Genomic DNA, 17,419 nt, shown 5'->3' on the forward strand with positions numbered 1-17,419 from the left:
CTGGTTGTTTTATTTGCACTCTTCTGTGTGGTTCACAAACCCTGTTGGAACGAATCTGGTAATGTTTAATTTGTATTAAAAAAAAAACAACACACAACGTATAATAGGGAAATTAACGAGGTACGATCACGCGCTCTTGGCCATTTTTTTGAATTTTCGCGGGTTTTATTTTCATTGCTTATGTTGGTAGAAAAAAAAAGGCCGCTTGGTGGGATTTTTGAATTGCCCACTTGGTTCATCACAAGGTTATAGAGACTTGGGGGTTTTGTCGGGAAACGGTTGGTTGGGGACGGTGGATCTAAATCTTTGCTTATGCGGTTTAGTGATGCTAATCGTACGACCCCGAGACGCTCTGTCACTCTTGTTTGGTCGGCGAAATAGTCTGACGTTCATTAATACCCCGAATATCTATAAACGTCGCTTGATCTCAAGATGATTCAGATAATTCTTCTGAGTCCCCTCGCGGCCGAGAGTTTGTTACCTCCAGCTCTAAGCTCCCGTTGGCGTACTGTCGCGAGCAATAAATTTTGGTCGTCAATGTCATTTCAAAATTTGGTTAGATTGTCACAAATTTAAAAAATTTCCCTGCCTGATTATCCCCACGTCAACAAAGTGTCAAAAAATTGAGAAAAAAAATGACAATTAATGTCATACAACATGATGATAGGTTATGAATTATGATATTTACGACTGTTTTACAATGGAGCATTTTTTATTGCGTCAAAGAAAGACCTTGACGATCAAAATTTATTGCTCGCGACTGTACCTTGACCGTGTAGTTTCGAATTAAACATTGTTTCTGTCATTAATCGAGTTGAAAATATGAGTAATACCTACCTACCTGGGATACGGTTTTTGAAGAGGGTTTTTCATCCGTCTCTGTCTGTAATAACTGCATTATAATTTGTTTTTGCGCGATTGTACTCTATTTGGTTGTTTACCACGTCTGTTTCCAAGATGGTAAGCTCTGTTTACTCGTTGCTAACAATAAACTCGATGGTAAGTAATTTTTGGTGTTCTAGAACGGTAAGTAAAGTTTATTCAAAATTAATCGATTATTATAATAATTTTTATGTAGACGGAAGTTGAAGACAAGATGTGGGGGCACTTTCTGGAAACTCATAAAGCTCTTGTAGTCGGCTTTCCTTGGCGCTGCAATGAAATAGCATTAGCAAACTTGCCGCGACATTGGCATTGTCAAAATTTTCATACCCCGCATTTTCCTTGTCTTCTTGATTAGGTACACATTGAGGTTGTTGGTTTCGAACATAATTCTTCATTTATGTAGACAGAAGTTGAAGACAAGATGTTAGCACTTTCTGGAAACTCACACGGCTCTTGTGGTCGGCATTCCTTGCCGCTGCAATGAAATAATATTAGTGAAATTGCCGCGACAAAATTTTCATACCACACATTTTCCTTGTCTTCTTAATTACACGTTGAGGTCGTTAGTTTCAAAAATTCTTTATTTGTGACGCACCCCACATTCAAAGTTTCTTCTACAATATCCACTTCGTTTTCGGAATCACTAATATCACTCATTTTACTGCTTGTTTTTCAACACAACTGGCGATATTTGCGCACAAAAACTGCAATGGCGGTAGTTGTTTGCAGATTGCCTTAGAAACGCGATACAAAAATCGACATTGTGGCAACAGGATGTGAAGGGCGTCGTATCGCATTGCATTCTAGTTAGGAATGTTTTGTAATAAATATTCAATCGCGCAAAAAATCTCATAAGCATGACGAACGCTAATGACAATGTACGGATCTCAGACAATATTGGAGTCGTCGCAAGCTCCTCCTCCAAACAATTGTCTTCGATCCGTACATTGTCATTACCGTTCTTTATACTTAATATACTATTACTTGTTTTGCGAGCTTTAACCTGTCATTTGGTCTGTCATGTACCCGTTTTGTTTTTTGTTGTTTTAAATGTTGCTGCATTCGTCTTGTCGTTTATCTTTGTAATGTACTCAACTAGTTAATTTCTTGTACTCCGTTAAACTTAATTTTTGTCCTTTGTATTCGTTTCAATTTTTTTTCATCAAAGTTATTACAGGCATTTTTAATAAAACGTATTTTGCGTCCTTCACATGTGTGTTTTATTTGCGGCACTCTTCCAACTGGAACCCTCATCGTTTACATTCCGAACCTTTTTCCACCAAAAGAAAAACACAATGTAGGGCTCCTCCGCTTCGATGACGATCACGACAACATTTGTTACCGTTTTGCGCAGGTTCGAATATTTGGCGAAAAAGTAATGTATTCAGATCATTACACCGTAGTGGATTTAATAGTTATTTACATAATTAGTGGCATAAAAGCAATATTACAGGACTCGAGTGTGAAGATTGCAGATGACGAGAGCGTTAGCCTGAGTTCATCTGTAACACACGAGTTTTCTGTAATATGCTTTAGCCCACGTGTTATGTACAACATTTTATCTACGGCTGCGAATTATTAATTAAAAAAATCAATTTTTGGCAAAAACGTCAAATTTGACATTTACAAAAATATATTTTGATAATTGTTAAATGTCAGTTTCAATCGTTTTAATTCAAAATCAAAGCAACAAGATTGAAACAATTTGCTCAATACCAGGACAACCAGCTAATTCTGTTTGTAAACAACGCGTTGTTTTAAATTTTTCATAATTGAGAACAGGGTCGTTTACGTCTTATCGCGGCTCTCGGAAGTGAAGTGACTTCGAAAAATGTACATTGGGGTTACCCCGACGTCAAGTGAGAAAAGTACTAGAACCTGGAATGGAAACGTGTGTGATCCTGTTTCCAGGACTACCTGGAGTGCAAGCGACGAGCATCTCTGGAGGTGTCACTGCAGTTTGTGTCGTTTTTCCAGTATGACGTGTATCACAAAGTGGTCTCTTGGGCGAGTAACCCAAAAAAGAGTAGTAGATGATATCATTAAAAGTGGAAGTGAGTCTTTTTGTGCCAAGCCCAAAGATTGAAGACCGAAACGAAGTCGATGCCGGCTACTGGGCGAACAAAATGCAAGGACTGTTATGTATGTACAATAAGTACCTAGCTTTTCTTTTGTATTGTTGTATTTAAATAAATTTTGTCTGTTTGCTTCTAAATAAAAATGCGTTACGTAATGAAACCAGTGCGGTAATGAACTACATTACGCAACTCAAATGACTGTAAATGAGTGTGGTAATAACGACTTATCCAAGCAGCCGTAGATAATAGTATATTATGTTATGAGGAGCAAAAATGAAGTTTTATGTGCTGCGGCTGGTAGATTGGCTGCCGAACGCAGTGAGGCAGACAAACCAGCCAAAGCACATAAAACCATTTTTCTAATTCCGTTGTAAAATGTCGAATTTTATGTTGTCGTTTTGAATGTCAAAATGACGTTCATTTTTGCACTAATGCGTTTTGATTGTCACTTTTTTGCATTAATGCGAAAAAAAAGTGTCAAATTCAATTAAGAATAATTAAGTGGATGATTTATTATATATATTTACAGTACAATTATGTAAATGTGAAATATGGAAACCTTCTGTTAATGATGATGACAAGTTAAGTTCGTCTGAAATTTGATTGTTTGACGATACAGCAGACATCTCATGATAACTATCAACCGATAAGTAATTATTTTTCTCTGGGATTTGACCACTTGAAGACGTAGCATCATGTGTTTCCAATTTTTTGAAAGATAAGGCTTTACTGGTAGTGTTGTCTTTGCCTAAAATCATTTGAGCGATCTTCTTCTTATTTTGTATTGATGCGTCAACGTAACCCTCGGCAACATTGGTCGATTTCCACCCCCCAAGACGTTTCAAAATCGACGTATCTGCTCCGGATTCAGCTAATAATGTAGCCGAACTACGGCGGAAAGCGTGACCGGTGTATTCTTCGGGATTCTTCAAACCAAGGAAAGTGGCTATTTGTTTTGGAGCGCCGCCAATAGTATTTATTCCAACAGGGTGGGCAATGCATTTTCCAAGTCTATAACCAACAAAAAATCTCTGGTGCCGTGTATTTTTAGATCGCAATGAAGAATATCTTCGAAAGACTTCTAATAAATTTAATCCACTAACATTTCCCGGGGTTATGGTAAATTCTCGTGGTACTTTTGTTTCAGTTTCAAGGATCTGAATCTTCAGGAATTCTCCCATATCTTCTATGTCTCTATATTCTTCCTACAAAAAGGACTCTCAACAGAATGACACAAAACTTCCAATTTCATGCTGGTTTAAACGATAATGTTTTTGAAGGCTTAAAATTTAAAGTGGACAGTCTGAAAGATATTGACAAGAATTGCTGTCTTTGTTTAGATGAAATGTCAATTAAGTCACATTTATTTTACATAATAGGGAATGATGAGGTTATTGGGTTTGAAGATCTTGGAAAAGGTAAAACGTTTAAGCCTGCTTTGAACAGTTTAGTATTAATGATTAAGGGTATCTATAGTAATTGGAAACTACCTCTAGCTTATTATTTCACACATAATTCTTGTAAAGGTAGAGAACTGCAGAATATCATTGAGGAGTGTATTCAAAAATTGAAAACTATTAACCTTTCTGTAAAGGTTGTGGTAAATGATATGGGTTCAAGTAATATCTGTGTCAGTAACATTTTAAATGTAACACCCGAGCGCCCTTTTTTTACAGTAGATGGGGAAGACGTTGTTTATATGTTTGACGTTCCTCATCTTTTAAAAGCAACAAGAAATATGTTGATGAAACATATTTTTTATTTTGATGGGAAATCTACATCGTGGTCCCATGTTGTTAATTTTTACAACAAAGATAAATCCGCACTAAACAGGTTAGCTCCTAAGTTAACTGATGCACACGTACATCCGTCAAAGCCTGAAAAAATGAAAGTATTTTTGGCGGCGCATGTATTAAGTGCTAGGGTTGCAGCAGCAATGACCACCTATGTTGCTCTCGGCGAACTTCCCCCAGAAGCCACAGCAACAATTGAATGTATTGAACGGTTTGATAAACTTTTTGACATTCTTAATTCTATTAGAACCAAAGATGCAAAAGAATTCAACAGGGCATTCAAGGGACTAGATTACCAAATTAATTTTTTAAATGACATGTCACTGTTTTTAAATAATGTTAAGGTTTTTAGTAAAAAAAACATCGATGTTACAAATCGCATTAAGTGCATAAGAGGTTGGAAAATATCAATTAAGGCAGTAATTCATTTGTGGTATCAGTGCTTAAAACCTTGTGGATTTGAATTTTTACTCACCAGAAGGTTATGCCAAGATGCTTTGGAAAATTTTTTTGGATCTGTTCGCCAGCAAGCGGGAAATTCAATCAATCCCACTCCGATTCAGTTTCAACGGGCGTTCAGAAAACTTTTTAATTTAAAACTTTTTTGTTCTACCGGTTCCGAAAACTGCGCTCAAGATTTGGAAAAAATTCTTAATGTAGAAATTAACAAAGTTAATAGATATAATGATGCTACTGCTGGCGATACTTCTTCAAATATTGTTGAAATTAAAGACTGTGATTACCAGTTACACGCTGTTGAGCAAAACTCAATAAGGTACACTTGCGGATACCTCATCAGAAAATGTTTAACCGTTCATAAGTGTGATATCTGTGAAAAGTATGCCAATGAGCACCAGGATTTGGACGAAACTACTTTATATTCCCATTTTAGAGCATATCAAAATAAAAATATGGATACGTTTGGAAATTTATATATGCCAAATAATAACTTTTTTTTTTACATTTGTCATTTAGAGGACATATTCAAAAACAATTTTGAAGAAATTGTGTTGAAAAAAAATTGTTTGGATTATTTTATAAGCCATTATTCGAAGATTCTTCTTAAACATCCTTGCGAGCACTTTCCTCACACTTATTTATTAAAATTATATTCTAGAATGCGACTATTTTATTGTTTGAAATTTGTTAATAGAAATTTTAAGGTGACCAATGAAAAAGGGGAAAAAATATGTAGAAAGATGATCATTTGGTCGCATTCGTAATTTTCATGTAAATAAATTTCTGGATTTAGGTAAACACATTGGTAGTTGAAATTCAAAAAGGTATATTACACACCGCACAACAATTATCGCATCATTTTGTTTCCTAAGTACATATATAGCAAATAGTTTGTAAACAAAAAGAAATCAAAGTTGGAATTCGGAATAATAATCTAAAAATTAACTAAAGGAAATTCTCGAAGTGCTCCCCATTTTGCTCTATACATAAATTAACTCTTCTCTGGAACAATTCACCAGCATGTTTAATTTAACTTGAAATGTTAAATTTGACTTGTCACTAATGCGGCTGTCAGTGTGAAGCCGTCAACAACCGGAAGTTACTCCACTTGTACCATTTAAAAATAAAATTCAGCATTACCAACTTAAACAGTCCTTGATCACCCCGTAGATCTAAAAGTACAGTGTCTCAACTAAGATTTTCGAGCCTAATATCTCGGTTATTTGCCAACGGATTTTTATGACATTTAAAATACAGGTATTTTAGGCGGTGAAGATTCAATTAGTAATAATAAAATTAAACACCATATACAGGATGTCCCAAAAAATGGCGTACGGTGCACTACGGTGTAAACGTCAGAAAAAAATATATAAAATAGTTATTTACATTAGAGTACGGGATGTGAATTTTCCGGCACGACAACTGGTTTCGGGCACGATGGCGCAGCCGAGTGCCTGATTAGTTGGAGGGCCGGAAAATACGTCCCGTACGACATTTGTATTAGACTTTTCGGCTGACCAAAATATTAAATCTTTTAAAAATCAAGACTAATTTTATTGTAGAATTTGACATCGTCAATAAAGAATCGAATGCTGTGGAATCAATTCCTTGACGACCGTGACCGCTCATTTGTTTTTTTCCTAACAAATTATTTGCCGGCTAAATTTTCACGGTCGTGCTTCAAAATTTGATTTTGGTGTATTAATCGAGTGAAAAAAATGTCTAGTATATAATATAGAGTGAGTTAAATGTGACACCAGAGGCAGTACAACTAGTGGCAGGACTAAATTCTGAATTATTACCACAAAAATCGAAACAACGTTACATAGGACAATTTCTTCTCACGAAAGTATGTAATAACTATTCTTTAATTCACAAATTTTTTATAAACCATATTTTATTACAGACAGTTTTATTAATAGGTGTTTGTGGTGTCTGTCTCCGAAAGGAGTTATATACTCTGAAAATGAAAAATGTCAAGAGAAGATATTATATTGATAACTGACACAAAAACCAATATTTGTAGATCATTTGCCATTACCAATCCAAACTGGGTTGAAACTGTGAAGAAATATATGGAAGTCAGGTTAAATTGGTATTAATAAAATTGACAAATATTTGAACCTTGATTGCCCTATGGACACAAGATTGAAGTTCCTAAAATGATTCGTGATGACTGATGACCTTCCTTCAACATCAAAAACAAAATGTACTGTGTTGCAGCTATAGCTCAAACAATGGTGAGTTGTGTCACAAACTTCGATACAGTGCTTTAATCTACTTGAATTTTTAGCACTTGCTTCCAATATAACTATGTACCAGCAGACAATTCCATCACCAGTACCGTAAGAGAAGCACCAGTACAACATATTGACATTCAACCCAGAAGTAATAAAGCTGACAGTTACCAAATTGTTTCTGCATTGTTCTCTAAAGGGGAGAATTGTAACAATAATGTTTACAACTGTAATTTTACAAAATAAATTATGTTAATAATGTTGCAAATTATTAAAATGTCTTGTACTTAACCACTACTTCCTGGTGAAAACGAATCATCTTTCTTCAGGTGAATACAAGATTTTGGGGTTAGAATGTTTTGTGTATTTTTATTTTCCAGTTGCACTTTAGCACTAACAGCTAGTACTGGATAAAGTAGGTACACAAAACCATATATAAACTTCTGTGGTTTAGTTTTATTGTGCAATTTTGCAGATATTTATGAAATACCTGACAATTGTCAAACTTTTTGACATATACAGCTGCCAACCCTATAGGTTGCATTTTCCCTGTTACGATTATTTTCTTTTTCGATCGATATAAATTAAACAAACACATTTATAGGAAAAATTATTCAGGGAAACGTGTTTTTTTACACCAAATTAAAGTAACGTATGGACACTTTAATTTTAAATTAACTGTGAAAAGAATAAATCAACGGTGTCCGCACATTTTTCCCGTACTCCACCAGATTTTTCCCACATTCCACTAGAAATTTTTGACATTGTACGGGAAATCGCACCTCCCTTGACCTAAAGTGTAAGGTAACGCTATATTTCCCAGATTGGGAGGCCGAAAAATAAATTATGTTAATAATGTTGCAAATTATTAAAATGTCTTGTACTTAACCACTACTTCCTGGTGAAAACGAATCATCTTTCTTCAGGTGAATACAAGATTTTGGGGTTAGAAGGTTTTGTTTATTTTTATTTTCCAGTTGCACTTTAGCACTAACAGCTAGTATAGGATAAAGTAGGTACACAAAACCATATATCAACTTCTGTGGTTTAGTTTTATTGTGCAATTTTGCAGATATTTATGAAATACCTGACAATTGTCAAACTTTTTGACATATACAGCTGCCAACCCAATAGGTTGTATTTTCCCTGTTACGATTATTTTCTTTTTCGATCGATATAAATTAAACAAACACATTTATCGGAAAAATTATACAGGGAAATGTGTTTTTTTACACTAAATTAAAGTAACGTATGGACACTTTAATTTTAAAGTAACTGTGAAAAGAATAAATCAACGGTGTCCGCACATTTTTCCCGTACTCCACTAGATTTTTCCCACATTCCACTAGAAATTTTTGACCTTGACCTAAAGTGTAAGGTAACGCTATATTTCCCAGATTGGGAGGCCGAAAAGGTATTTTGCGTCCCTCACATGTGTGTTTTATTTGCGGCACTCTTCCAACTGGAACCCTCATCGTTTGCATTCCGAACCTTTTTCCGCCAAAAGAAAATCACAACGTAGGGCTCCTCCGATTCGATGACGATCACGACCACATTTGTTACCGTTTTGCGCAGGTTCGAATATTTGGCGGAAAAAGTAATGTATTCAAATCATTACACTATTCTAGCTGTCAGTTTAAAATTTTATTTTATATTCCTATTTTCCTTTTCCAAATGCCCTCTTCTTTTGATAAAGGTAGATTTTGATTGGGACTTTGCATTAAATAAATATTCACTACGTGCTTACTTACACTTATTCCCTACAATCTACAATACTTAATGACAACGTCAATTAATTTAAAGTAGGGTAGAATCCAATAAGGGTTATTTCACATTAAAAGTCAAGACTTTTTTTGCCCGCAATAGTACGAGTATTACGTTTTCTAGATATAGGCTTGTGAAGTTTTCAGTTGTTGCCCTGTTCTATCGTCTTTACTCAACGTTCTTTATATGTTTTTTGTGTTTGGTCTACTATCCAGTGGCGGCTCGTGAGGAGGGGGCTCTGGGGCGGCGTCCTCCCAGAAATTTATAAAGGAAATAAGGAAAATGTATATTCTTCTAAATGTGTTAAATTGTTTATTAAAGATTGGTTGATTTATTTATTTTTTGTCAATAATATATGTAAATGTATCGTATGCAAAAGTTGCAGATAGAAATCTAACTCTGTCTACGGTAAGTTTCATATTATTCATTCTCGTCTTTAGAGTGGGCGGCCAGCCGTGAGCTCTCGATCGCGTATTCTGCATCAATGGAATGCAGGGTTGAGTTCCGTTGCCATGACAACGTCACGTTTCACGAGGCGGTTTGTGGCAGGAAAAGTCGGCGCCCAACGTTCATAGGCTTGTTGCAAACGAGATTTGGCGCGTGTTGGCAGTATTTACACTTTTTTAACGTTGACAAAATAAAACTAAGTGATTTAAAAAAAAAACTGAAGTTTGGTGTATTGACTATTGAGACGAGAATATTATCTAAAAAATAGCGGTCGACCAGTGCCGAATTTAAATATTGTTCATGAACAGAAGCAATATAAAAACAAAGCTGCATTTACCCGCCGGTTTCATAAGTGTTTATAAAAAAACGCCATGGATATGTGGTTGTGAAGAAACAAATACCTTTTTCTGTTTTGTGTGCCGACTGTTTCGTGGAGACGATAAGTGGACTGAAAAAGGTGTATGTGTGACTTAAAACATCCACGGCACGCTTGATTTTTTTCAAATTCATTAATAAAACATTGTAACGTAATAAAAATGTTGTTTATTTTCTTGAATTTTTATTGGACAAAAGTCAACGTGTTAGACATCAATGAAGTCAGAAAAAAATTCTCTACCAGAATAAAAATAAATAAATATATGTTTACAAAGTGACACTTATTAGACATAACAATTAATGTTGGAAAAAAAATTAAGCCGTTTTGTAGTGTTTTTATAACCATTGTATTGTTTTTTTTTATTATTAAAATCAGACGATAAATAACGGAGCTACGGCTTGCGGCGTTTTTTAGGAAACAGCCTGTATATGTACAGTCACGGCCACGGAATTTCATCAATCCTTGTTATTCAACAGACATTAGCTGTAAGACAGGTTTTATATATTTCTAACCCCACATTGGAATTTTTGGCATGGATGTCATGGGACATTTTGATTTTTATTGTGCGTGACAGAACTTCTGTCACAAAATTTTTGAATGTCAGTCATAGTGACAATAAAGTTTAAGCTACACAAATTTTTTCGAATTGACAGTAAAATAACTGATGAAATTCCTAGGCCGTAACTGTATATGTGACAGAGCCCTCCCTCGTCAACGAGTCACGAGCCGCCACTGCTATTATCCCCTCTAAATTACAAAAGTATTAAATAACTGTTGATCAATGTAATCACTTAGTATATTATAAAGTATCGTCAGAGCAACAATGGCTGAAGATAATACTTACGTATTAAAAGGACCTCCTTCTTCGAGAACTGTTACCAACACGTCAGTGGGATAATTAATTTACGATCAATTGTTAACGCACTGCTGTGAAGATGAAGCGATGGTAAGATATTAACAATGTAACAATTGTGCAAAGAATAACGTGTAAAGTTGACTAAAGTTGCAAAAAATCATTTTCCATTTGCAACAGCACTTTTATGGAATTAGTCATTTGAAATTACTTTAAAACTGTATTTATATGGAAAATATTCAATCCAAACTATGATTTTCTGGCCTTTTTGTGCCTTTATTTGGTTTAAAAATATTGAAAAAATGCTGTTGCAATTGACAAGTGGTTTTTTGCAACTTGAGTCAACTATATAATACAAAGTGTATATTTGAAAAAAATTATTATTATATCTACGGAACCATGTTTTGGTCAAATGTTGGAACCAACACAATTTTTATTATTCAAGGTGAGCCATACGTTTTTAAATCTTTTGTTTTATTATGTTCTATTTTAATTAATTGATAACATAATTACATAACATTGTTTATTTACAATGCAAAAATTTCCGATAATAATGCGGAATCTGGAAAAGCGTCCCGAATGCTTGCAGCGTTTCCACGTTGAATGGCAAGGGAAATCCTCTCAAAAAGGAATTTCTTTGATTTTGAATCGCCTGATTCCGCGATAAGTCGGTTTCCGATGACATTAATGAAATCGATGGATTCTTTGCACGAAGGGCCTAAGGTTTCAAAGGCTAAACCTTTAAATATGTAGTTTCACGAAATAATTGAACTATATTTGCTATTTTGTTTTATTTATTAACATATTATAATATAGCAAGTCTTAAAAATGTCAGCTGTTCAACTACTGATTGGAAATTTCATTTATATAACGAACAAGACAATCAACCAATTGAAAAGACGAACTGTTTTTGTAAAAAAAAGAAAACCGCAATTTGCTTGAATATAACTTTTTTAACGCTCTTGGATATTTTAATTAAGTAGTTGAAAGAGTGAATTATTAAGATGATTTTAGAAGTAATGGAATTTTTAAAAAATTAAAAAAAAAATAAAATAAAGTGATCTCCTTAATTTTACGTCACACAATTAGATTACACCAACAATTCTAAAAATAATGCGATAGCCTTGCAATTTTTCTTATGTAATTTTATAAATTTTTAATCACACAAAGTAATTAACATCGAGGCCTTATACAATATATGTTACCATTGTAAAACTTATCTACTTTAAGTGCAATATAATAAAGGCGTCGTGTAAATCTGGCACACATGATATTTTAATTCAGTTAAAACTGCCATTTATGTCATTACATATCAATTTCTGATACCAAGTGACTATAAAAGGTGACGTTTTCTCATACGTTTGTAATTCAAAAATTGCTCAATTCCGTATTTGACAACAGACATAGGTGTACGCGCTTATTTTAAAAATAAATTTATAGTAGTAAATGCCAAAAAGACTTTTGTGCACGCCAACGTTTGGACTTAAAATTTTAGCTTTGCTAAAACAATATTTTTTTAAAATAAAGTAAAGTTTTGAGATAAGGCTTTTTACGTTGTGAGAATTTTTTTAAAACAAAAAAAATGTAATAGACGGAATTTAAGATGTCTCACGTCGTGTCCGAATTACACGATCTCTGGAAAACAAATAAAGAAAAGGTGAAATAAAACTTAACAGAACTTCTTTCGTTGCCTGAATGAATAAAGTCTTCCTGACAAATTTTCCTTTTTTTTTGACAAGATATTTCCCTGCAAAATTATTTTTTGATTCACCTATGCAAATATAGAGTGATTCTGAAATAAGTTTGGAAAAAGAATCCTTGACACAAAAGGAAGGAAATTACCCCATATCCTTGAATTTTCGACGCCTATGAACAGAGAAAATTTGTCCGAATTTGTTCACTTCATTAGCAAGCATTGTTACATCAACTCCACAATAAAATCGTAGGTGCAAGCATACTGCTTTGTAAATGTTTCTGTGGAAATGATCGAAAGGAGTAAAGTCACGTTTGTGACTGACGGGCAACTTTGATTATTATTGTTGCCAAACTACCAGGATAATCAAGTAATCACCTTTAACTCAGCAGCGTACTAGCAATTTTGACCAAATTTTCAATCATTTGTATCTCGAAAACTAAAAAGTTTATAAGATTTTTTTTTATCTATACTTCATTGAAATGATGTTCTGACCCAGCGATTCGATTACACCCAACTGGCTACACTATTAGGACTTTAGCGGATTCCTTTCGCTTCTGTCATCCACCAGAATAATGTAATTTAATGAATTTAGACGAATGTCTGTCAAATTATGTATAGATCTGAGAGAAAATTTGAAAAAAAGTTTTGTAAATATCTTGTGGGGATTCACTTCGGCCCATGTGTGCATATTATGAAGGTTTGTAATGCGGTCTCTTGAAAAATTTGCTTTATCCGTGAAAAATATTTCGCGTGAGAACACAAGTGGATCTGCAGCATTTAAATTTAGCGAACTTTACCATTGCTTGGCCAACGAGTAGGCAACAGCCTTAAGCAATCTTGACAAACATTTTGGCGTCTTGGAAAATCTCCTGGAAGTAAAGTTCGAACCTTTTGTGGTCGGTACGGGTGAAGTGCACCAGTTTCACGTAAACGTCTGTCAATGGAGGCAAACGTTGTATGACGAATGAGGATGTCGTCTCAGCGAAAAACTTTCTGTACACTACAGTTACCCAAATTTTCTATGTTATTGTGGATGGTCATAATTCAAAGAAGGGACCTATGCCATAATTAAAAATAAATAATTGTTATTGTTAATATTCAAGAGAATGTATTGAATATAACTTCCATCTTCTTATTCTTAACAAGACGGTTATGGATTACTTTGCAAATGGGGATTCAAGTTCTCTAACATTTTAAGCTTATTCTTATCAGACAAAGTACTTACATTATGTACTTTAGTTTGTCGGTTGAATTCGGTTACGCCCTGTATAATATGTTCAAATCCAAAAGATATTTGCTAGCGTATCAAGAATGTAACTTCTTGGAAAATGTAAAAAGCATTTTGTAATATTTAAGTACTGTGAGTGATGAATTTTAGGTGGATGCACGCACAGAACAGTCTATTTCTTACAAAGATCTATTTTCGAAGACATGTTCTTTGGCTGCAAGTTTACAAAAATCTGGATACGATCAAGATACGATAGTGACCATCTTCAGTGAAAATTGTGTTGAATATTTCATTCCCGTCTTATCAACGTTGTACATAGGTGCCACAGTGGCCCCTGTAAATAGCAACTCTACCAAACTGGAATTGACATACGCTTTAAACTTGTCTAAATCACAAATAATTTTCTGCTCTAAACAAACTTCTTCTACACTGATGGACTTGAAAAAAGAATTGGGTTTCATAAAGAAAATAATCGTAATTGACAACAAAGAAAATAGTGCTGAGATGGAATCCATGGATTTTTTTATTGATTCATGTTTGCCTTCGAATGATCCTCTGTACAGATTTGACGTTATCGACGTAGATATTGATAATCATCCCGCATTCATTATGTCCTCTTCCGGAACAACTGGATTACCTAAAGGAGTTATGTTAACCCACAGAAATGTATTAGTTACAATTTCAAACATTTAGTAAGTCAGTCAATGAGTAATGAAAATAATACTGATTGTGGGTGGGTTTATTTTTCAGTGAGATAGGATTAATTCCTAAAGAAAAAGGATCGAGCAAATTTATGATTCTTCCGTTTTTCCATGTTTATGGTTTGTTTACTACCTTATCCAATATTTACTATTTGAGAAGAATCGTATTTTTAAAAAAATTCGAAGCAAATCTCTTCTTGCGCACAATTGAAAAGTGCAGAATAACTATTTTGACACTAGTGCCTCCCATTATGGTTCTGCTAGCAAAGAGTCCCTTGGTCGATAAGTACGATTTGTCAAGTGTTAAATACATAGATTGTGCGGGAGCTCCTTTGAATAGAGAGACAGAGGAAATCCTAAAAAGAAGGTTAGCCAAATCATTTTTGTCCAGACTATTTGCTGTCACCAAAAAATTGGATTGAAGATAAATTTCATTCGACAAGGGTATGGATTAACAGAAGTTACATCGCTAGGATTGGGAATACTTCTCGGGGTTGAGAAAAATGGTTCTGTGGGTAAAGTTATTTCTTATATGTCAAGCAAGATCCGAGACCCGAAAACTGGAAAGTCTTTGGGACCAAACCAAATTGGAGAACTTTGTTTTAAAGGACCTACCGTTATGAAAAGTTATTACGGAAATCAAGAAGCTACTAGGAAGGCGTTCACTTCCGATGGGTGGTTTTTGACTGGCGATTTGGCATATTACGATGACGAAGAATTTTTCTTCATTGTTGGCAGATTAAAAGATTTGATTAAGTATAAAGGGTTTCAGGTAATTTCTGTTATTGTGGTTTCAACAAGTTTTCAAAAATATTAACTTGTTAGGTGTCGCCCCAGGAGCTGGAAGCAATCTTGTTGACAAATCCAAAAATCAAAGATGTTGTTATCGGTCTTCCAGATGAGGAAGCAGGAGAATTACCTATTTTGAGTGAAAATCCATTATAAACAGGGTTCTGACCTGTGTTAGCTTCTTGTCCCAGGTGAGATAAAAGTAAAAATGTAGAAATAAACATGTTTGTCGTTATTTTATTTTCCTGGCCCAAAACTAATTCATGTCAACGTAGGTTAAATATTTTAAAACATTCATGTGACATTATAAATTTATAATCATATATAAATTTTTTAGCCTACATCTTACGTTGTTAATTATTATCCTAGGGCACTTTTTCTTTCGAATTCGTTATTAGAATTTACGAAGAATATGTCATCCACGTTTCCTACATTTATTCTGAGACATCCTAAATAAAATCTTAATTCAACGCGTGTATGAAGACTTCATTTTGTAATTTAGTAACATTGTGGGATATTTTAAATTTGCCGCGGTACTATTTTCTTCGCGTAGTACGGGAGTCGTGAAATAAATACTTGACTGTCAACAATCTATCACTGGATAGACTATATAATCTGTTTCAAAATCAAAAATCCACCAACACTGCATTTTATCTCGAAAATACAACCGACAACGTCGCCAACTTTTGTTTTTAGTGTGTTTGCAAATGTCGGAAAAGTGGGGTTATGAAAGAAAACTGTTGACAGTCGTTTTGGTCGTAGTTCATCGTGTTTTTTTAATTCTCATTTTATTATTTCACTCAAAAGGTATGATATGGCAGCTACCACCTTTTTGTACATACTAATTATTTTATTTTTCACTTTAGTATAATTGCATGATAACTCCTAGGATACGAAATACGTAAACATGTCCATAACAACCTGGGAATAATAACAGGGCGTAATAAGAATAAGCGGGCGTAATGAATTCATAACGCCCTCATCAATTCAAAATTATTACAAAGATGCCAATTATTTTTTTAAAAGAACACGTAGGTATAGTGAAAAATAAAATCTTGTATGCACCACGGCGTCACCGAATGATTACGCCCATCGAACGATATCCATCTCTCGGGCTAAAGCCCTCGAGCTGAATTCATCGTTCTCCGGGCGTAATCATCGTTGTAACGCCCTTGGTGCATAAATAGCTATTATTCCATACTGATCCATTATATGTCAGTAATACCTTAGATACGGTAACCATTATGATTGGGAATTATACTAGGGAATTATAAATTCTCAATTCCCCTCAATGTAATATCAGAAGAATTCAACAAAAATACAGCGACAATTCTTGAATTTACCACTAAAATTGTTTCCCGCATTGCTAAAATTGAACAATTTGTCCGTTAAAGTGCTGTTAGTACTCACGATTTTGCTTAATAGTATATTATACAGAGTGTCTATAATAGAACATATATCAAGAGTCCTGTGGAATTCGAATATATTTGATTTTTGCCGCTTTGTCGCATATTGTGGTACCAAATAGAAAAACAGAGGTTATGTAACTTCATTAATGACAGGTTCTTTGATTTTTACAATAAAAGCAATTAAACTCCTTCGTGAGGCAGCAATCCATACTCCAACCTTTATAGGAAGACATCGGGTTTTTTTTCTAACAATTTTCTGACAAGTGAAGAGTGGTACATCAGTCTGAAGTGATAACTTCCTAAGGGATTTTTTTGAGTTTTGGTCCATTCGTTGGCGTAAATCTTCAACAATTTTGTCATTCACTGGCGGTCTTCCTACAGTTTTACCTTTTTCGATACTTCTAGTTGCCACAAATCTATCCACAATCCTTCTAACATGTGGAATTAAATTTGCTTCCGCATGTTCTCATTTGGAAATTTTCCGAAAAATTCTTCCTTGCAAACGTTTATTAGAATAAGCCCACTCTCCATTCTGCAGGGTACCATTTCGGTTATACGACATCACAATGAAGGTGTTTTGCTCTAGCAATAAAACCATTGTGGTTTACTGAAAAGATTGCTTATTAATTACTGTAAACGTACGAAAATAAAATGTCTTACCTTGGCTACTTCGTAACTTGTTTTTGGTATTCACAGTTCACACT

The 17,419-nt window shown here is 34.4% G+C and overlaps 1 protein-coding gene and 3 long non-coding RNA genes across 4 annotated transcripts; 2 read left to right on the forward strand and 2 right to left on the reverse strand.

Annotated features, from left to right (window-relative positions):
* Nucleotides 1-1,016: 1,016 nt before the first annotated feature.
* On the reverse strand, nucleotides 1,017-1,843 carry LOC138123533 (uncharacterized). The gene is made up of 2 exons (XR_011156848.1): nucleotides 1,409-1,843; nucleotides 1,017-1,360 (listed from the first exon to the last, which is right to left on the reverse strand). It is a non-coding gene; the product is annotated as an uncharacterized lncRNA (long non-coding RNA).
* Nucleotides 1,844-6,588: 4,745 nt separating this feature from the next.
* Nucleotides 6,589-7,922, forward strand: LOC138123832 (uncharacterized). The gene is made up of 3 exons (XR_011156918.1): nucleotides 6,589-7,064; nucleotides 7,122-7,455; nucleotides 7,509-7,922. It is a non-coding gene; the product is annotated as an uncharacterized lncRNA (long non-coding RNA).
* Nucleotides 6,844-9,303, reverse strand: LOC138123831 (uncharacterized). Its single transcript, XR_011156917.1, has 3 exons — nucleotides 8,813-9,303; nucleotides 7,745-8,238; nucleotides 6,844-7,679 (listed from the first exon to the last, which is right to left on the reverse strand). It is a non-coding gene; the product is annotated as an uncharacterized lncRNA (long non-coding RNA).
* Nucleotides 9,304-10,837: 1,534 nt separating this feature from the next.
* LOC138122776 (luciferin 4-monooxygenase-like) lies at nucleotides 10,838-15,462 on the forward strand. Its single transcript, XM_069037075.1, has 5 exons — nucleotides 10,838-10,985; nucleotides 13,967-14,508; nucleotides 14,567-14,883; nucleotides 14,934-15,289; nucleotides 15,343-15,462. The coding sequence occupies exons 1-5, from the start codon at nucleotides 10,983-10,985 to the stop codon at nucleotides 15,460-15,462; spliced, it is 1,338 nt and encodes a 445-aa protein (XP_068893176.1). The 5' UTR covers nucleotides 10,838-10,982.
* The last annotated feature ends 1,957 nt before the right edge of the window (nucleotides 15,463-17,419 follow it).

Source organism: Tenebrio molitor, chromosome 2, assembly GCF_963966145.1.
Source record: "Tenebrio molitor chromosome 2, icTenMoli1.1, whole genome shotgun sequence".
Classification (NCBI taxonomy): domain Eukaryota; kingdom Metazoa; phylum Arthropoda; class Insecta; order Coleoptera; family Tenebrionidae; genus Tenebrio; species Tenebrio molitor.